Raw genomic sequence first — 20,884 nt, forward strand, 5'->3', positions numbered from 1 at the left:
GGCAGGTGTCGCGCGGCTCAGCTGGCGAGTATCAGACAGATGAGCAGGCAGGTGTCACGCGGGTCAGCTTGCGAGTATCAGGCAGATGAGGGGGGTAGGTAGGGGTGTGCCCGCAGGGGATGAAGCCGGGGGCAGGGGCGAGGGAGCTCCTGCCTCTTACCTGAGCTACTGCAGCCGGTCTGAGCCTCCCCCGAGGTGTTGGCCTCCACGCCTGGCGACTGCAGCTGGGACCTGGTGGGCGCCCTCTTGTCCGTGCTGCTGGTCGAGCTCTCCAGGGAACTGCTGCTGGAGCTTGGCGCCGTGGTCAGCAGGTGCTGTTGCTCAGGGCCTGGGGCACCTTGGGCCTTGTTGGCAGGCAGGTGTGGCTGCATGGGGAGGAGGGGGTGGGGAAGCCATCAGCTGGCTCCTCGCCCCCTCACCTCTCAGCACCATCAGCACTTCACAGTGTACCCGGCATTCCTGCACCTTCTCTCATGCACAGCACTTTTAGGACGTGCGATTCTCTGTGGCTTCTGTGATTAACGTCTGGAGTGTGAGCCCTAGGAGGGCAGGGGCCACATGGCCCTGTTACTGAACAGTCTGAGAGGTGAGGCAGGGGTTTCATCCTCATTTTGCATAAAGAAGCAGAGGCCTAGGTAAGGAAAATGACTCTCCTAAGGTCATGGGGTGATGTGGCTCAGCCCAGCAGCCAAGGGCATGGACCCTGGAACCAGACCATAAGTGTGCAAACCATGATTCCACCACTGACTAGCTCTGCAAACTTGAACAAGTTACTTAACCTCTCTGTTCCTCTGTTTTTTTTTTTTTCCTCTAGAAATGAAAGAATAATAAAGCTACCTCCCAGGGTTATTGGGAAGATTAAATAACTGAAGTTTCGTAAAGCACTAACAGAGCCTGTTCCATATGAAGCACCCATCAAGGGTTTGTTAAATCAGGGCTCTGAACTTCCCTGGTGGTCCAGTGGTTGAGAATCCACCTGCCAATGCAGGGAACACAGGTTCGATCCCTGGTCCAGGAATATTCCACATGCCACAGAGCAACAAGCCACAGCTACTGAAGCCCACGTGCCTAGAGCCCATGCTCCACAATAAGAGAAGTTACCAAAACAAGAAGCCGGAACACCACAGCTAGAGAGCAGCCCCTACTCTCCACAACTAGAGAAAGCCCGTGCATAGCAACAAAGACCAGCATAGTCGTAAAATAAAAGGGCTTAGCGAACTACTGCCATGGGCCAAGTCTGGTCTGCTGCTGTTTCTGTACAGGCTCTGAGCTAAGAATGGTTTTCACATTTTTAAATGGTTGAAAAAATATTTAAGGAACAATATTTCATGATACGAAGTTACATGAAGTTCAAACACTGGTGTCCATAAATATAGTTTTCTTGGCACACAGCCAACCCCATTTGTTAATGTCATGTCTGTGGCTACTTTCCCACTGCAATGTCAGAACTGAGAAGCGATAACAGAGGCCAGAGGATCCAAAAAGCCTACAATATTGACTGTCTGAACCTTTACAGAAAAAGTCTGCTGGCCCTCAATCCAGTGTAGACAGTCCTCTCATTTAGGGCTCTCAGTCTTGCTGTCTCAGCAACACTTTGCAGATTCCATTGCCCAAGCTGTTGTGTGATTCTCCATCTTTTTCTCTTAAAACACAACAAGTCACAACGACAACCGTAATAAACCATTAGCTGACACTTGAATCCATCCAATGCCAAGCTCTGTGCTGAAGCCCTTCCAGACATTATCTATACAGCCCAAAGTTATCCTCGCTTTGCAGATATAGAAGCCGAGGCCCGGAGAGGTTGAGTTACTTGCCCAAGGTCACACAGTTAGGACACGGCGCATCTGGGCTAAAACCTACATTGTTCTTGGGTGTTTGGGGTTCTGTCCCTGGAAGCTCAAGAGAAGGTGCCCCATTTTCAGACACCTGTGCTAGAAATGTCACTCCGAGGTGGTTGGCCATACCTGCCTACAACTGACCAGGTGCACAAGCCCTTGCCTTAGGATTCTGGGCGATCACTGGATTCTAGAAAGAAAAAGACCGAGGGGCCACATTCTCACCCCCTGTCCAGCATGAGAGGGTCCAGGGTAGATTGAGAACTGAGGCGAATGAGTGCTAGACCCTGCAGCCTGGCAGGGTCGGGGAGGTGGGGTCAGAGGTGGAGAACACAGGAAGGACTCAGGTGCCAATCTCTGCAGGCCCCAGGCCCCCAGTGCCCCCTGAGCCCTGCATATCCGAAGGCCAGCTCACAGACTCTCAGGCAGGGAAGATCCTTTGAAAGCAGTCCCCGTGAGGCCACAGAGGCCCAGAATGGGTGAGTCCTTTCTTAGTATCCCACAGCAGGTCCAGGGCAGGGGCACAGACAGCCCCGCTTGGTGTACCACAGCTGCTGCTTCCGACTGAGTCCTGCCTCCCTGGCTCACCGCCCTTGACTGTGGAGGAAGGGAGGGCATTTAAAGTTCATCCTGAACCTTTCTTTGCTCAGATGGTCTGACCTTGGTATTGGTCCCCACCCCTGACCCTGCTCTGAGCATGGACAGGCGGGGGAGCAGGAACGGGAGAAGAAACATCCAAAGGTCATCCCTCACATCCCCCAAAGAAGGGGCTTTTCAGCCTGCGTCCCGCCCTTCTGTTGGTGGTAAGGGCCAGGCAGAACAGAAACCCTCAAAGGTCACAGCCTGCCTCCCTCCCCTCAAAGCCACGAGATGCAAAGTTCAGGCAGGCTCTGAGTGGTGCGGATACATTCTGAGTCCTGGGTTGGCACCCCAGGGAGGTATGGGGGGTGGGTACTGAGGTGAGTCATTCAACAAACAGGATCCCAGTTAGCCTCCCCGTCATGTCCCAGCCTGGCCCTACCATGGGCAGGAGCAGAGACCCTGGCAGAGCTGCTGGCTGGCCTGTGTCTGTCTGTATGTGTGAGAGTATGTCCCTGAAGCTCCCATGCCCGTAAGTATAGGTTAGGGAAAATGTCTGAAGCATGTTCACATGTGTGTGTCTATGTGTGGGGAGCACGTATGCATGAGTGTGAATGGTGCAACTAGTGTGTGTGCTGGAGGTGGTGAAGAGAGGCACTCCTGGGTCTGTGTCTCAGGCCACTCATTTGCTGTGTCACCTTGGGAAAGTTACTTAACTTCTCTGAGCCCGAGATTCCTGGGCTGTAAAATCGGGGCAATAACCGCACTGCTTGGGTCGCAGCACAGCTGTGAGGCTAAGCAACGCTCAGTACTGTGCCTGGCCCACGCTTAGCACCTCATAAACATCACCCTCTTTATGAAATGAGAGCCTGTGGATGAGCGTGTCTGTGGGGTGACTGAGCTCATACATGTGGTTACGTTGGTCTTTTCTGAACAAAGGGAAGCTACGGTCTCACCACGCATTGGCGTTACCAGGAGGTCCAGGGCAGTGCTGAGTCACCGTGCCCTCAACCCCACTGGTCTGGAGCTTTACTAGGCAGCTGTTAACAGGACCACTCCCAGGAGGCTGAGAAATGCAGTAGAGTGCAGGCTGAACACAGGGGTCAGGGCAGGGGTGGGAACCCAGGGACTGAAGGGACTGAAGATCAACCTCTAAGGGCAGTCCCTGCTGGGAACAGGGATGTCTGGAACAATTCTGAATGTCTGCTCTGGGCAAACAAGAGGGTGGGTAAATACAAGCCCTGCAGATTCAGAATGAGTTTCAAACCTGGGCTCTGCCATTCAGCTAGTGGTCTAACCTCATGCGGATACCTGAAGCTCCCTGAATCTCAGTTTCCTCACCTGTGAAGTGGGGTGATGACATCCTGTACCTCACAGGGCTGTGTGTGAGGTGCAGGGCCCGGCCTGGGGCTCAGCCAGTGGGGTGCTGGAACCAGCCCAGACCTATGCGTGTTTCTTCCCAACTTTACATTAAGTAGCTTCCTGAAATCAGTCACAACGGGAGTGTTTATAACAGAAATGAGCAAACTCCACAAATCAGGATTCGGGTCCTCCCCCACCCAGAGGGCCAATTACCAGCACAACCCTGGGCTCCACTGGCAATAGCACTCAACAGACAGCAGGGGAGTCGTTCACACTGTAAACACAAAACTGAGCAAACAGAAAGGGGAGGTGGGGCTCTGGGCCACTCCTGAGGCAGCTTTATTGCACCAAAGATTGGGAAATACTCAGTCCAGGGAAGTTGGCAGTTGGGTGCTGGGGTGGAGCTTAGAGGGCATGCTTATTCTATGGGCCACCAGGTCTCAGCTTCCAGCGTCACTGAACTGAAGCTAGAAAAAGGAGGGCATGGCATTGGCACACTGGAGGAATGAGAAATGGTTTGTACCTCCAAACCAGTGTTTCTGTCTGGCTTCCCTCGTGGCTCAGCTGGAATCTGCCTGCAATGTGGGAGACCTGGATTGGGAAGATCCCCTGGAGAAGGGAGTGAATGGCTACCCACTCCAGTATTCTGGCCTGGAGAATTCCATGGACTGTATAGTCTGTGGGGTCTCAAAGAATCAGACATGACTGAGCGACTTTCACTTTTACTGTAGGGCATGTCAAAAAGCACTAGCCAGGAGTCCAGAGATATAATGCTGTGTGACGTTGGGCAAGTCACTTTCCCTCTCTGTACTTCTTTTCTTATTGAGACAATCAGGAGATGAAATCAGTCTGGTCCCTACCAAGTCCAAAACCCTGTGTAAACCTCAGGGCTGAGCTGCCCCCTAGCACAGTGGTTCCCAATGGAGGGTGTCTGTCATCCAGGGAACATTTTGCAATGTCTGGAAACACTTTGGTTCTCACTCCTTAGAGGCAGTGCTACTGGCATCAAGTAGGGAGAGGCCAATGATTTCACTGAAAAAGCTATAATACATAGGATAGCCCCTCATGACAAAGAATTAGCAGGCAGGTTTGAGAAGCCCTGCCCCAGCAGGACAGGGGACATGGAGGGAACTCCTGGAGTCTTGTTTCCTCATCTGTAAATTTGGGTAAAAAACCTGCCCTAGGGACTTCCCTGGTAGTCCAGTAATTAATATTCTGTGCTCCCAATGCAGGGAGCCCAGGTTCAATCCCTGGTCAGGGAACTAGATCCCACGTGCTGCCACAACAAACACCCTGCAGGCCACAACTAAGATCCTGCACATCCAAAACAAACAAATAAGCAAAAAAAAAAAACCCTGCCTGCCTACCTGGCATGGGGTTGCAGTACACACCGTGTTCTGGCTCACCCCACACCCATTTCCAAGCCCTCTCCCTAGTTCTCCCCCACCATAAAGGCTAGAAAAGCTAAACACCACCTTTTCCAGCCTCCCTTGCAGCTAGAGGTGGTCACGTGATACCATTTGGCCAATAAGACAAAAGAAGAAATGCACCCAGGGCTTCTAGGAAAGTGTCTGATTTCCTGTAAATGGCATCTGGCTGTTTCCCCTCTTTTTCCTGCCTCAGACTGGAGGTCACATATGCAGTGGTGATCACCATCTTATGACACAGGCCAAAGGCAAGAGAATAAAAGCCAACACACTAAAGATGGCAGAGCCTGGGGTCCTGGCTGGCCTCACAGAAGGATGCAACTGAATCATTCCAGCAATCACCAACACCCCGACAGAAAATACAGCACCTTGAAGTCACCCTTAAGCTTTTGGTTACTTGCAGCCAAATGCCCTCCTGATGGAAAACTGGTGAAATACAATGTCAGTGCTCTGTTTCTAGCAAAAATCCTGCACAGATCCTACTTCATAAAAATGATCAAAAATGAGTTGCTTTGGTTGAAGTTGGGGGAGGCCCTGGGTCCAGTCCCCTAGCCTTGATCTCAACCTCAAAGATGACTCCCCCCTCCACTGCCCCAGGACCCTTTGTGGAACACGGGGGTACCCTAGCACACAGTTTGAAAACCACTGTACATGTGGAAGTGCTTTGTAAACATCTCGGAGATGCTGAGAATTGTTGCCAACTGGGTGAAAGGCACAGTCCTACAAGCAGGGCTGAGACACTGTCCACACTTAATGGTGAGGAACCAGCCATGAGCAATTTCATGTAGGCCCAAGGTCACAGCATGGGTCCACGACCACATATTGCCACTGACCCCACTGACCCTTCTGTTCCCTGATGTGGCCGTTCACACTCAGTCATCTGGGCTCAACACTGCTCCACTCCCCTCCCCGACACTCACCATTCTTCAGCCTGCCCTGCTCTGTCCATACCACTCCCCGCTGCTCTGCATGTCCTTTCCTTCCTCCACTCGTGTCTCCATCAAAATCTTGCCCAGTCCAGATGCCACCTTTATCAGCCCCCACAACAGACCCTGGCCGGTCCTTCTGCAGCCTCCTGGGGCTCTGCATCCTGCCTGAGGCTGGACAGACCAACCTAGAGAATTCACCACTTCCTATGGGACAACCTGGCCCAGCAGGAAGGATACCATGGAGGCAGAGGGGGCAGGCAGAGGGGCACTCACCACCTTGGCATCTCCTTGCAGGCAGAAGGGCTTCTCTGCAGAGAGGAGAAAAGGGACCAGTCAGCGAGCAACTTCCTTAGGTCACATCTTTTCTAACTAAGAGGGAGCATGGGGCCCAAGCAGAAGCTTTCAGAGTAGGCTCAGTCCTAGGGGGAGCAATTACCTACCAGACAAGGTACACAGAAGCCCCTATACCCAAGCCTCCAGCCGGCCTAACATCGCTCCCTTCCCCTCCCTCACACCCACCATTCTTCAGCCTGCCCCACTTTGTCCATTCCACACCCCACTGCTCTGCATGCCCTTTCTCTCCTGTACTCATGTCTCCATCAAAATCTTGCCCAGCTCAGATGCCACCTGCTCCATAAGGGCTGAATCCCCCAGAATTCCTAGACAAGAATCTTGGACTCCCACCTCTTGGATAGCCCTGATAGCATCTCAGCTCTTACTAGATGAGTTAGTGGAAATGCCCTCTGCTGCAGGCTCTAAGCTCCTAAGAACAGGGTCTACCAGACCCAGCTCTGTCTGACCCATAGAATTGTGCCCAGTGCTGGACTCATAGGAGGCCCCCAGAAAAACTTCCTGAACAAATGAGGGAATAAACGGATGAAGAAAGGAAGGAAGGATGGAATCTTACTTTTTTTCTGGGTCATGATGACACAGTTCACGACAACTATCAGAAGCAGACCCAATGCTGTCACACCCACAATCAGTTCTAGAAGGAAAAGAGAAGTTCAAAACAGCTGCAAAAAAGTAAACTTGGGACTTCCCTGGGGGTCCAGTGGTTAAGAACCTAGTTTGTAAAACAGGGGACGTGGACTGGATCCCTGGTTGGGGAACTAAGATCCCACATGGCTTGGAGCAACTAAGGCAGCGTGTCACAACTAGAAAGCCCGAAGGGTTGCCACTACGACCCAATGCGTGTGTGCTAAGTCGCTTCAGTGGTGTCCGACTCTGCGACCCTGTGGACTATAGCCTGCCAGGCTCCTCTCTCCATGGGATTTTCCAGGCAAGAACACTGGAGTGGACTGCTATGCCCTTCTCCAGGGGATCTTCCCTACCCAGGGAATGAACCCGTATCTCTTACGTCTCTTGCATTGGAAGGTGGGTTCTTTACCACTAGCGCCACCTGGGAAGCCCCAGCCAAATCAATCAATCAATTAATTTTTTTTAAAGGAAACTCTAATGTACCAGGTCAGTCAATGACCAAGGATGACTGGGGCTGTCGCAGGCAAGGGACAAGCCCAGGGCAGAGACTCTGAAATGTGATTACAAAGCAAACAAACCAAAATCCATGCACCAAAGAAAACACACCTGTGGGCCACACTCAGCCTGAGGACCACGAGTTTGAGCCCTCTGGTGTAGTCCAGGAGGGAAGCCCACAACACAGCGACCTGGCCCAGCCCACTGTCAAAGCCTAGTGTTTCATCAGAAATGGCAACCAGAAGACCATCTCCATTTTGAGATAAAACAGGGACCCTATGTCTCCCCATCCAGGAATTCTTAGTGGCATCACTAAATCTTGGAAGAAAGCAAGTCTCAATGCTACCTGCATCCCAGGATGGACCACAGGGTCCAGCCCATAACAAGCTCTCAGTAAGACTCTTAAGAGGGCTTCCCAGGTGGCACTAGTGGTAAAGAACCCGGCTGCCAATGCAGGAGACATAAGAGATGCGGGTTCAATCCCTGGGTCGGGAAGATCCCTTGGAGGAGGAAATGGCAACCCATTCCAGTATTCTTGCCTGGGAAATCCCACAGAGGAGCTTGGCAGGCTACAGCCCTTGGGGTTGCAAGGAGTCAGACACGAATGAAGCAACTTAGCACACATGCGCTAAGACAGAAGGGAGGGAGCAAGGATAAACGGGACCTCTTGAGACTTACCAATGGGAAGAGAGATGTTCCCTGCGTTGGGCTGTTCCACTGGGGAACTTGGAGGACTTGGGACTTTTGGGAGGAGGAAGAAGGTGCTTGGAGCTGTGCTGGGCCCCAGAGTCGGCTCCATGTGCTGGGATCTTGTGGTGGCTGGGCCCCGGGCCACCTTCCGGGTGGGGAGCACAGAGGTGCAGACTGCATCTGTCGATGCAGTACCAGGAATGGCCACAGAACTGCAGCTGTGGGATGAGAAGGCGTGATTGGGACTGAATGACTCAGGGTAGCTGGGCTCACCCGTGGGAGCCAGGCTGACATGCAAGGGGGCAGCAACTGGGATAGGGGAGGGAGTTTGCATGCCACACCCGCTTTCAAGACTGTCCCTTCCTGTCCCCACCCAACCTATCCCCATGCTCCCCACCCCTGACTTCTAGGACAAAACTCCAGTTCACCAGGCTGTTCAGGGACCCACCCACCCACTGTCAGATAAACCAGTCCTAACATTGGAGCAGACTCGGCAATGCCTCCTCCCAAGGAAGTAACTGGGGAGATCCCAGGCACTGTGGCCCAGATGATCTGTGCTGGAAGCCTCAGGATCACCCCGGGAACAGCCCCTCCCTGCTCCTCCAGAACCAGAGGATGCAACCACTCACTTCCGGTGGGGCTTGCAGGTATCCGTGTATGATGTTGTATCTGAGAATGTCCCCGGGCCACAGGGAGCGCATATCACGTTTGTTGTTGCAGTTCCTTCACAAAAAATTGGAAACTGTCACCAATTCAGATATGCCATGGAAAAGGTGGGCCTTGGCCCTAAGGGAAATGGAGCCCCAGGGAGGTTTGAGGAGGCAAGAGATTCTGTCTGCACCCCCACCCCTTCACACCACACACACACACACACACACACACACACACATACACACACACACCCCTGGGTGGTCTGTCCTTAACTAATTCTAGTGACTTTGTCTTCCTGGGGTACCACCTGACTTTCCAGTAGCTTGGGGCTTAATTTGATCATTTTTGGATCCCCAGGGCCTAGCACACAGGAGGTGCCTGATCAGGAGGGCTGGAGGGAAGAATGAATCGGGACAAGTGGACAGATGGGTAACCGGCCGCCCTGATGATGTTCCTAGGAAGGAGAGACCCAAGGGGGTACCCCAAGGACCTCTGGCCCTGGCCCCATACCTGGTTTGGCCACGCCGAAGCCAGGGCCGCATTTGCGCAGCGCCACGCACAGCCGGCAGCCCTCCTGCCTCCCCAGGGTGCAGTACCAGCCTGGCTTGCAGGTGCAGATGCGATTCTGTTTCGTTGTGCAGGCTTGAGTTTCCACCTGGTCTAGAAAGGAGAAGACGGCCGAGGGTCACGCCTCCCTCCACCGGCCACGCCCACTCTGTCTTTCCACCCAGCCCTACCACCCACAGACAGCAGACCTCTGCACCGGCCTCGAGATGGGGCATAAAGACTGCTGGCCACAGAGTCTCCGTCACAGTATGAACAAGCACACCTACTTTCTCAGGCACAATGTCCTCAACTCTAACAACGGGCACCGTTCCCCCACTGCTGCTCTTGGCCTGCCTGCCCCAAGGAGCTATTGAAGACGAGAAACAGTGAAGTGCTATACTGTACATGTGCCCTCGGGCATGAAAACAAAGGTCTAGAATAAGCCCAGCCAGCTCAAGGGCAAAGAGGCCAGGAGAGGATGCCCGGGCCCACCCCTTACTCTGAGCCGACTCACCAGAGCTGCAGCGCGAGTTACAGCTAAAGCATGCGGTGACCAAGTTCCAGAGCTGGGTGTATGTGCTGCTCTCACAGGAGGCACATATGGTGTCCAAGGTCGTGTTGCATAAAGACTGTACACGGTAGCCTGAAAAAGTGAAGGCCAGGAGTCTCGGTGGAGGAGGGCAGTGGGGCAGGGGGTGGCTTCTGACAGGACCCAGGCTCATCCTCTGTCCTCCAGAGCCCCAGAGTTCTGAGGCCTGGTTGGGAAGCTCTTTGATAAGAGTTTCAACTCCTGCATCATCTCCCATCTAGCGTGTGCCAGCCATCACTCCATCTCTGAACCCTGAAGTGCTCCTAAAATATCTTCCCCTCTGCTCTTTTTTAGGGCTTGCCTGGTGGCTTAGATGGTAAAGAGTCTTGCCTGCAATGCAGGAAATTCAGATTCGATCCCTGGGTTGGGAAGATTCCCTGGAGAAGGCAATGGCTACTCACTCCAGTATTTTTGCCTGGAGAATTCCATAGACAGAGGAGCCTGGTGGGCTATAGCCCATGGGGTCACAAAGAGTTGGACATGACTAAGTGACTAACCCTTCCTTTTCTGCTCTTTTCAGGTGCCTGGAATTCCACCATTGGAACTGCTGATTATCAGTCAATAACACTTTAGTAAGAACTGGTTTACCAGTTCTTATTAAAAAAAATTTTTTTTTTGATGTGGACCATTTTTAAAGTCTTTATTGAATTTGTTCAATATTGCTTCTGTTTCATGCTTTGCTTTTTGGCCACAAGGCATGTGGGGTCTTAGCTTCCTGATCAGGGATGGAACTCACAACCCCTGCATTAGAAGGCAAAGTCTTAACCACTGGACCACCAGGGAAGTCTTATCTTTTCTTCTTTATAATTGGCTGAAATTCTTCATCTGAGAAAGGTTAAAAAAAAAAAAAAAAAGGCAGCAGCAGCCATCCCTGGTATTCTATCAAGGATGAGGCCATGGGACTCCTGGGGGCCTCAAAGAAGATGTGCCTGGGGATTGAGAACACCCAGGCAAACCGTGAAGAAGTTTCTCTTCTGAGCCCCATTCCTATCCTGCACCTTCACTGTTGTGCTATTCGAGTGCCTTCTTACAGAGACCTTGCCAGTTAATAGAAGAAAGAAAAGTCACTTCCCTGGGATCTCTTAAAATGGCCATGGTGAAAGGTGCATTTGTGCCTGCCCACATCTCAAGCTAGTGGCTCAAAGCTCTCCCATGGCTTTCTAGATCTTGCAGAATAAAATCTAAACTCCTTACCATAGTCCCTGCTAACTCACTTGGGGCCACACACTGGCCTGCCTGTTCTCCATGTGCACCAAACAAGCTAACACCTCAGGGCCTCTGTCCCCCTGTATATCTGCATGACTCACCTCCTGCACATCTCTGCCCACAAGTCAGCTCCTCAGAAAGGTCTTCCATGACCAGCATGTCCCACTCTGCCTCCATCTGCCCTCCCCTCTCGTTTCCTTCACAGACCACACGTCTATCTCCTCTATTGGTTTATCTGCCTTATGCTCTTGTTAGAATGCAAAATCCATGAGGGTGAGGACTTTGCCTGTCCTGCTCTCTGTCATGTTCCCAGCATTCAGTGCCTGACACTTAGCAGATGCTTTATAAACATTACAGGGATGAATATATAAACAAACGAGTAGATGGACAGCCCTCAGAGTTGGGCTGCCTGGCTCTCTCAACTGGGATTAGGCCTCAGGTCCACCACCTATGAAATGGGCAGCAGTCACTGATTTAATCAAATATGCACTGAGCACCTCTATGTGTCAGGTGTTGCGCCAGGTGCTGGGGATTCAGCAAAGAACAAGCCACACAGTCCCTGTTCTAAGTAGTGCACAGTGGGGGCTATAGAGGAGACCCAGGCCATGATCACAGTGTAAAAAGAGCTGCTGCCATGGGGGCTGCCAAGGGCCAGTGGGAGCTCAAAAGTAGAGCCCAATCTGGCCAGGCAGTGTGGGCAAGCTTCCTGAAGTAGGGGGCCATCAGAGGTCTAAAGGATCAATGGGAGCACACCCAGGGAAGGCAGAGAGAACGACATGTGCAATGGCCCAGAAGCAAGAGCGATCGTGGGGGTCGATTCATGGAACCAGAGGGAGCTCAGTAAGAGTCTAGGGCCATGACCCTAACCCCCTAAGCCCCGAACACACTGACTCTCTTCAGGGCACCGGCACCCAGGGACCCAGCCAGGCTGAGGGCGAGGGCCCCAGCGGCCACCCCTTACCTGGTGGACATTTGCTGCAGCACATCTGGATCTTGTGGTTGTAGTATTCTTGCTGCCGGCATGAGCTTCCAGGCTCTGGGATGTAGGGGGTAAACACAGCCTGGAAGGAGGAAGGGAAGGACAGACATCAGCGTGGACTCCCACATCCCCATCTGTGCCCGGCAAGTGTTTGCCTTTCTCCCTCCTGGAGTTCTATCCATGTGGGGACTTCTCCCTTTGGTGAGGGGGGCAGATAAAGGTAAAAGAGATGCCTTCTTTAACCTCCCCTTCACCCCACTCAGCGTAGCACACTCATGTCTGCAGGCAGAGACACCAAGGCAGCTGGCCAGAGGGTGGGGCTGGCTCCTAACCCTACACTCGGCAGATGTGAGGCCCTGAAGCCTCCCAGAAGGTGGTGGCCTCGGTCACAGAGAACCATAGTGCTCAGTCGTTCAGTTGTGTCCCACTCTTCTGCAACTGCATGGACTGTAGCCCACCAGGCTCCCCTGTCCACGGGATTCTCCAGGCAAGAGTACTGGAGTGGGTTGCCATTTCCTTCTCCAAGGAATCACAGAGCTCAGCACAAAGTGCCCATGCCTAGGTTCTGCCCTCTTTCTTCCTGCACCTGGTAATCATCCCTTCGTCCTTCCAGCTGAGTACTGCCTCCTCCGGGAAGCCTTCCCTGACTCCCCCAGGCTGATTCAGGTTCCTCCTGCTCTGGGCTCTCTTTAAACACTGAATATGCCCCCTTCTGGCAATCATCTCATTGGGCTGAAATGAGGTACCTTCTTGTCCTCCCAGCCTGCTCTGATGCCTGTGCGTACACGTGTGTATACCCATACGTGTGTGTGTGCGCGCGCACACACACACACACACACACACACACACAGAGTCCTGGTGCTTCTCCCTTTCCTGTTTGGTCCTGAAGCAAAGCTCCTTCTCAGGGCTCCTCCCACTTATTAGAGGTGGCTGGGGGACTGCATGGCACTGCATGTTTCCAAAGCACCTTGGAAGGGTCTATTATAATGCCAACTCCCTCCCCAACAAAGGGTCAGCGCCCAGGGGTGGACCCAGAAAGCTGTACTGTGAAAAAAAAAAGAAAACCTGCCCAAGTGATTCTGATGCTCCACAGCTGAGCAAACCTGACTGGCACACAGGCTGGAGCAAGATGACCGGGGGTGGGTCAGGGCGGAGAGCAGTGATCAAAGGCTGCGAGAGCCCCAAAACCACAGAATTGTGCTGCCCGCAGCCCTCTTCACTCCAACATTCACCTGTGCATTCACTGCATGGAATGGGAGGGCTGGTCTGTCCCCGCCATACCCCTCACTGCAGCCTGCTGTTCTTCTGGCTCAGACTGAACACCCCAGGCAGCAGCCTCCCCCATGAGAAAGGGAGGAGCCACAGCTCCTTCCCTCCAGCCCCCTGTCCCCCATGGGGGTGGGCACAGGTCTCAAGGACCCTAAACCCAGTGGGCTTCCTCCCTACAAGTACTTTCAGTGTAACTAGGGGAGCCCCTCACCCCTGCAGGCCCTGAGAGCCACAGGCCCTGCAGCTTCTAGCGGGGAAGGACTCCTCCCCAAGATGCAGCCCAGGGAGGCCTGCCCTCCCTGGGGGAGGATTTCCTGTCAGGGCCCAGAGGATCTGACGGGAAAGGGCCCTGCTGCGGCCAAGTCTGGTCTCTCTCTCCACCCACAGGGCAAGGGTTCCGGGACAAAAGCAGGCAGCTGGACCCCCTGGGCCCCCAGGTCACTGCCCAGAGTGGCCTCCCTGAGGCCTCTCATCCCAGGTCTTTTCCTGTCTGAATCTTGCTATGAAAGATTTTCCCTACACTTCCTCTTGCCTCTCTGACTCCAGCCTGAGCGGGCAGAGGAGGTCAGCTCTCCTTTAAGTCATCTTGACGCCTGTTTATCCTCTTGGACAAAAAAAAAAAAAAATTACTGCCATGTCATGGCTAAACAATGAGGAACAGAAAGCCCCTTGCAGAGCGGGACAAAAGGTCACTCCCTCCATTGCCCTGCTCACTAGAGCAGAGGCCAGGCCAAAGCACAGCCCTGCAAGTTGGGCCTCAGGTCAGCAAAGCAGCTGTAAAAGCTGAGGGTCCTTGGAGGCCCCCAGAACATGGTGAGCAGCCTCTGGGAAACTTAGGGCTATGCAAGCTTCCAGTTCTTTTGTCTAGGGTTGGGGAGGCTCAGAGCCACACAACATCCGCACACAGGAGAGCCTGATTGACATTTTAAAATGAGGAAATGAATTGGCTAGTACTGGATTCACTCAGCATGCTTAGCAGACCTGACCTTTCAAAATACTGTGTCCCCGAGTAAAAACCTAGACCTCACTGATGAGGATCAACCACCCATTTAACAGGTGGGTGACCTGTGACCGTGTGTGTGTGTGTGTGTGTGTGTGTGTGTTTAGGGGGAGATTGGAGAAGACAGATGATGAATGGATGATGGATGGAGGGATGGATAGATAGATAAGAGAGGGAGAGATGATGATAGAGGGAAGGAAGGAAGGAGGAAGGAGAACGAGAAGGAAGAAAAGAAGGATGAATCTAACATCCAATGTGTAAGGCACATCTGACTGTACCCATTTCACAGATGGGAAAATGGAGACAGAAGCAAACCCACCTCCCGGGGTTTCCCAAAGGAAATGCCAGGGCCTGGCTGGTGGCAGGACTGTGCACAAGGGGCCATTAGGGCCCACACTCCATCCACCTCAGGCCTCAGAGCAGCTTCACATCGGGGTCTGCAGCTCCATCTCCTCTACGTCCCAGGAGCAACTGCACATGCTCCACCCACAGAGAGACTCCTCCCCAACACTTCACAGATGCTCCAGAGGTGAAGTGATGCACCCAAGGCCACATGCCCGCCACCCCCAACCTGCCTCCCTTCTCTTGGGGGGCCCAAGCTCCGCTTTCCTGGACACAGACCCAAGACTCCAAGCACCACCCAAACCCTCTCCCACCATGTGCCTCCATCACTCCTCCAGGTTCTCAGCTTTTTGACATGAAAAAACTGGATACTCATTAGGAACTATTTGTCAGGCCTGGCTGCAGGCACTTTTTAAGATCCCACTCCCACCCTTTAGCAGCTGTGTGCCCATTTCACAGCTCAGGGAGATGCAGTCACATGTCTGAGGTTTGGGAGGGGAGAAGTGGAGATGCGATGTGACCCTTGCTGTGGTCCCACTGGAGAAATCTTTGGTCCCCTCCTCAGGACAGCTGAAGGGGCCAGCTCCCGGGATCTGCCCTCTGCCCTGAGTCACCACCGTGCCACCAGCTCCTGTTCATCCACCTTCATGCTGAGCAGAGCCTGAAGCACTGGCTCACGTGGGCGCTGGCTCATGTGGGCGCTGGCTCACATGGGCACTCTCTCTCTCTCAGTCCTTCTCTTTCTCTCTCTCACACACACACACCAGTGCAGGGGACCTCCCTCAGCTTCAGGCCAACATCCTCTGACTTCAGCTCTGAGCTGGTTTCCCAGGTGACCACGCAGGAACCTCAGAAGAGCCAGTCTCCGGCAGCAGGCAGGGACCTCCAGCATCTGAGACTGGGCGCTGCTCAGACCTGCCTGAGTCACCGGGCTTCTGATCTCTCAGGAGCAAGCAGGAGCAAGGCCACCAAACGCTCAAAGGTAAGAGTCTGTGAGCAGGGAGGGCTGGCCCCGCTAATCCACGGTTCTGCCAGGTGCTAGAGGGACACGTGGGAGCCAATGATGAGGGGAACAGGACCCAGAAGTGGGGGCAGGATGGAGGCACAGCAGCTCAGGATGGACTGAGCTGGAACCTTAGAGATCATCTCAGACAACCTCCCATTTAGTGGTGGAGAAAGACATGGGCCAAGGAGGAAACGTTCATTCGTTCAACAAGCACATGGCACGCAGGTGGTTCTAGGTGGCGGGCACTCAGCATCAAACACATGCAAGTCCCTGCCCCAGGAAGTTGGGCTCTAGTGGGGGAGACACAGACATGCACGGAGGAAAATGGGAAGTGGTAGCAGGAGCTAAGGAGAAGGGAAAAGCAAGGCGAGACGAGGGGCTCCAGCGAGGACGTGCTCTGTGTGTTCCATGCACAGCCAGGGGGCCAGGCAGCAAGACTACGGTGGACGGGGCGAGGGCGCTAGGAGACAGATACAGCAGCACCTGGTCCTGAAAGTCTGCCTCGTGCAGAGCTGTTCACATGCATTACTGTCCCTCTGACTCCTCAGCCCAGCGCTGTGAGGTCAGTACTATTATTATTCCCAAGCCACGGATGAGAAAACTGAGCCTCAAAGAGGTCTCTTAACTTCCAGCCATGTGTTTCTTCCCCACCCCAGGAAGACTGGATCTTAACCCTCCCTGCCACAGGGCCCACCCCAAAGGTATTCCCTCCCCCACTCAGGCAGCTCCCCTACTCTGGGTGGTAACAGGTTTCTCTGTGCCTCAGTTTCCTCATCTGTAAAACGGCTGTGTGGCCTAGTTGAGGTTCTAAGCTCTTTCCAGCTCTGGCTTTTTTTTTTTTTAACTTTTTATTTATTTTTGGCTATGCAGGGTCTTTGTTGCTACACAAGCTTTTTCCTCTAGTGTGGCAAGCAGGGACCACTCTCTAGATGTGGTATGTGGGCTTCTTATTGCAGTGGCTTCTCTTGTTGCAGATCACGGGTTCTAGGGCCCTCGGGCTTCAGCAGATGCAGCATGTGGGCTCAGCAGTTGCGGCTCCCGGACTCTAGAGCACAGGCTCAACAGTTGTGGTACATGGGCTTAGTTGCTCTGTGGCATGTGGAAACTTCCTAGACCAGGGATCGAGCCCATGTCTCCTGCATTGGCAGGCGGATTCTTTACTATTGAGCCACAGGGAAGCCCTAGCTCTGCTTTCTTAAAGATGGGTGTCAAAAAGCTCAGCCTCTTCCCAAGACCTCAGGAGGATGGGGTGGATGGGTGGGCCACCCATGTGAGAGATGGAAAAACTGAACGATCTGGGATGTAGGGGCTGGGATATCAGGCAAGACTGAGGGCTGGGAGGTGGGCTTCCCAGCCCAGCTCTGTCCCTCAAACTCTCTCCCAGGTGAGGACAGCTTGAGCATGTGGCCTCTGGAAGGAGGGGAGTTGGAGATGTCCATCCTCCCAGGCACACAGACACCTAGCATCACAGGAGTAAGAGTGGCCTCAGTTCAGAGGGTCTGGATGCATGAGCTGGTCCTAGGAGCATCACTTACTCTCTCTGAGCCTCAACACTGTCATCTGTAAAATGCTGACATAACACCTTGCCTGTCTCCTCCTCCCTGGATTATCATAGGCATACAGGTCAGGGGGTCTTAACTGGGGTCCATCATCTTCTCCCAGACTCCCAGGAGACCCAGGGGAAACTCTCAGGGTCTGCACACAGTGTGGACTTGTGTCAGATGGCATGTTGGAAGTGGGCACTCTCTGCCTTGGTTTCAGCTGAGATCAGGCAAGGCAAGGACAAGTTGTTGGAAGCAGGCTACCCAGTTTGGGTGAAGTGCTGGGCAGCCCATGTGGGCTTCCTTCCCTCCTAGAAGGGAAGTCTGGGGAAGTAGACCTGTGACCCTTGGAATTTTGTGGTCACCCTCAGGCTGGCCCTGGCCCATTCCTCAAGAAGCCTAAGATCAGGAGACCATGGCAGGTCAGCTGTGGGACAGTGGAGTGAGCCTCCTTGGGGCAGAGGGAGAAGGCAGGCTCGATGTAGGTGGCCTCCAAGGGCCATTACTCAAGAGGACCTCACCTGGAGCAGTGAGGGGACCCCAAAATAAAGAGTTTGGGCAAGTGGCCAAAGCCCAGGGGCCCATTAAGTGGCCAGAGGACAGTGTCCAGGCTAAGGGACAGGGATGTGGCTGTGAGTCCTTGAAAGGAGGCGAGCTACAGAGGTGTGCAGGAGGGCGAAGCTAGAGAAGGACCAGACTTAGCTGGTGAGTGAGGCATGAATTCTCTCCACTCTGCTCCCTCCCCTCCCTACTCCTTCCCACTTTCACCCTAGAGGACCAGAAATGGCAGCTAGCCGGGCCTGAGGAGGGAGACCAGGGCAAGACGGGCAATGCACTGTGGCCCACCCAGCAACATCAGGGCCAGGGCACCAGGCAGGTCCCTCTGATTCTGGAGCCTGAGTCAGCGCGCTCTTTTGGGGAACTGGGCAACCCTGTACCAGCTGACTTCCTGCCTCCCTGCTTCCTGAACAAGACTCTGTAGGCACCCCAAGGTGGGGGCCCCCAGCTCCTTCTCCTATTTATAAATAGACTGTGAGAGGGGAAGGCAGAGAAGGACAGGCCTTGGGGAAGAGGAGGAAGAGGCTGCCACCAAGACTGTGTCATCTGAAAGCACAAAATCTACAGACACTCGGCCCTTCCTGCCAGCATACTGATGCAGCATTGTGGGGGTCTCCAAGCCTTCTTGATTTTCTGGAGACCCCCCCCCACCCTAAATGCCAGTACCCTTGCGAAGGGGTCTGACTCCCAGCCTCCCCCGGGAGCATCCCTGGGCACAGTGAGACCAGGAAGAGGACGTGATGGGGGAGGAAGCCACGGAGGAAGCTTCAGGCTTGCAGAGTAGCACATGCCCCTCAAAACTTCTCTTTTTCACAGAGCAGGAAGAACAAGAGGCTGTTCAGACCCAGGAGAAACACCTACTGTGTGCAGACAGTGCTGGGGACATTCCCAGGCACTATTTAATCTCTGAACCAACACAATGAGGTCAGCATCACCCCATTTTAGAGATGCAGAAACAGAGGCTTCCAGAGATTTGATACCATGTCTGGGACCATGCAGCTAAGAAGAAGCAGACAGGAGCTAGTCTCAGCCACACCTCCCTCAGTGTCCTCAGATAGTCTGAGCCCCGGCATCTTCTCTTGCTGCCTCATTTTACAGAGGAGGGGCCCAGAGAGGGAGAGTGACTCTCCAGAGAACACACAGTGAGCAAGGCAAAAGGGTCTCCAGGGTCCCAGGGCAGACAGCACAGCCTGGGGAACAGAGGAAGTATCTGCCCCAGGACCCAGGGATCCGCGCACAGATGGAAACCGGTTTCAACCAATAAAGAAACCATATCATTTCCATGGCAGGTCCCTGGGGGCCTCGATGCACAGTGAGACACGGCAGAGCCATTTGGGCCTAGATCTTAGGGGATGCTCAGGAGCCCCGCGGACTTCGGGGTGCAGCCTACAGGGCGGTGACGCCGGAGCCAGGCGGTGGAGGCTCGTCTGCCGTCACGGAGACACGGGGCACCTGCGTCAGGAGGACCGACCACATCACAGGCGGCGGCCCAGGGTGACACATCCCACTCCTGGCCCACTGCCTGTGATGTCGCGTTAGAAGTGAGCTGGGGGCAGACAGGAAGCCCAGGCTGGTATCCGGTTCTTGGGGCCACGCTTTGTGCTAAGCACCAGGGTAGAAAGATACCAGGGTGTGGTCCCTGCCTCTAAGGAACCCTCAGTCTAGTTGCAGAAAGCACCCCCAACCCTTTCCATCTCCCCAACACACACCCTCCAGGACAGGCCATATCACCTCCTCAATCTCTCTCGGCCCCGCCTTCAGCATCTCTCTGCCACCTACAACCTCCTTACTCTTTCTTGGTCCCCAGGCTTTCCAGACAGACCCGATGTCACCTTCCTACGCCAAGTCTGGCCCGAGCTCAGTGTTCTCAGCCTGGTGTCTGGGGGTCACTGCCCAGGCCATGACAATATCTCCTACCCAGTCTTCACCCCGCACTGTCCCCTCTGGCTCCCTCCCCGTCTTCCATGCCCCTTCCTGCTGCTCCCTCTGCCCCAGGATCCTGCCCACCCCCAGTGCAGGGCCAACTCTTGGGCTTCTTTCAAGAGTCCTCTCCACTAGTCAGGCCTAAAAATCAGGTCTCTTTAACTGCCAAGCCTACTATATCAACACTACTCAGACTTTTCCACCAAAGGATACCTTGATGGAAAAGAAAGAAAAGTAATCTAAGGAAGGGGTTCAAATATGCTGGCTCTAACAAGATGAAATTTTTAAGTCTTATGTTTTACCATGAAACTTTTCTATGTCATGCCATAATATATATGTTTGTTTTTTGGTTTTTTAAAATTTTTATTGGAGAACAGTTGATTTACAGCACTGTGTTAGCTATAGATTAGTTTTAATGTGAAAATAATGCTTTTCCTCAAAATTGTAAAGTAAAATTGACACTCCAGGAAAAAAAAAGTCCTCTCCACTATCAGATTCTCAAGGAAACCTTCTCTGGGGGTCAGAGGTTCCCTGAGGGCTCCAGTGACAACCTGGGTTTATCTCTCTACTGCCCAGACCACTTCTTGGTTAAATTATTTGTTTCCCTGTATCTTCCCACTGTGTCTGCACCCTCTAGTGTGAGCTCTGAGCAAGATATCAGATTTCTGTCCCAGCCCTGTCACTCACCAGCCTCAGTTTCACCATCTCTGAAATGGGAACAAAAGCAGTGCCCACCTCATGGGACTGTTATGATTCACTGGGCCAAGGCGTGTGGAGTGCTCAGCACTGTGCCCAGCAGCAGTAAAAACTGAGCATTACTCGTTAGGTTTTTATTACTCATGGCTCTACGCCCAGCCCGGCGCACAGCCCACAGTGGGGTGGGGTGTGGGAAGGGTGGACCTAATAGATGCTGAATTGTTTAACAGAAGCAAAAGTTTTCGTTTCCCATTAGCTGAAATGAGCTGGGGCTACAGCATGA

At 53.5% G+C, this 20,884-nt stretch overlaps 1 protein-coding gene across 1 annotated transcript in view; it reads right to left on the reverse strand.

Annotated features, from left to right (window-relative positions):
• Nucleotides 1-20,884, reverse strand: part of TNFRSF1B (tumor necrosis factor receptor superfamily, member 1B) — a 35,419-nt gene that overhangs the window by 5,738 nt on the left and 8,797 nt on the right. The window contains exons 2-9 of the mRNA XM_010849843.1: nt 12,249-12,348; nt 10,007-10,135; nt 9,457-9,606; nt 8,925-9,018; nt 8,284-8,513; nt 7,040-7,117; nt 6,406-6,440; nt 161-365 (exon numbers count right to left, since the gene is read on the reverse strand). Coding sequence (XP_010848145.1) covers nt 161-365; nt 6,406-6,440; nt 7,040-7,117; nt 8,284-8,513; nt 8,925-9,018; nt 9,457-9,606; nt 10,007-10,135; nt 12,249-12,348 — 1,021 coding nt within the window. The remainder of the gene's footprint in view (nt 1-160; nt 366-6,405; nt 6,441-7,039; nt 7,118-8,283; nt 8,514-8,924; nt 9,019-9,456; nt 9,607-10,006; nt 10,136-12,248; nt 12,349-20,884) is intronic.

The sequence above is a fragment of the Bison bison genome, unplaced genomic scaffold (genome assembly GCF_000754665.1).
Source record: "Bison bison bison isolate TAMUID 2011002044 unplaced genomic scaffold, Bison_UMD1.0 scf7180017864289, whole genome shotgun sequence".
NCBI classification, from domain to species: domain Eukaryota; kingdom Metazoa; phylum Chordata; class Mammalia; order Artiodactyla; family Bovidae; genus Bison; species Bison bison.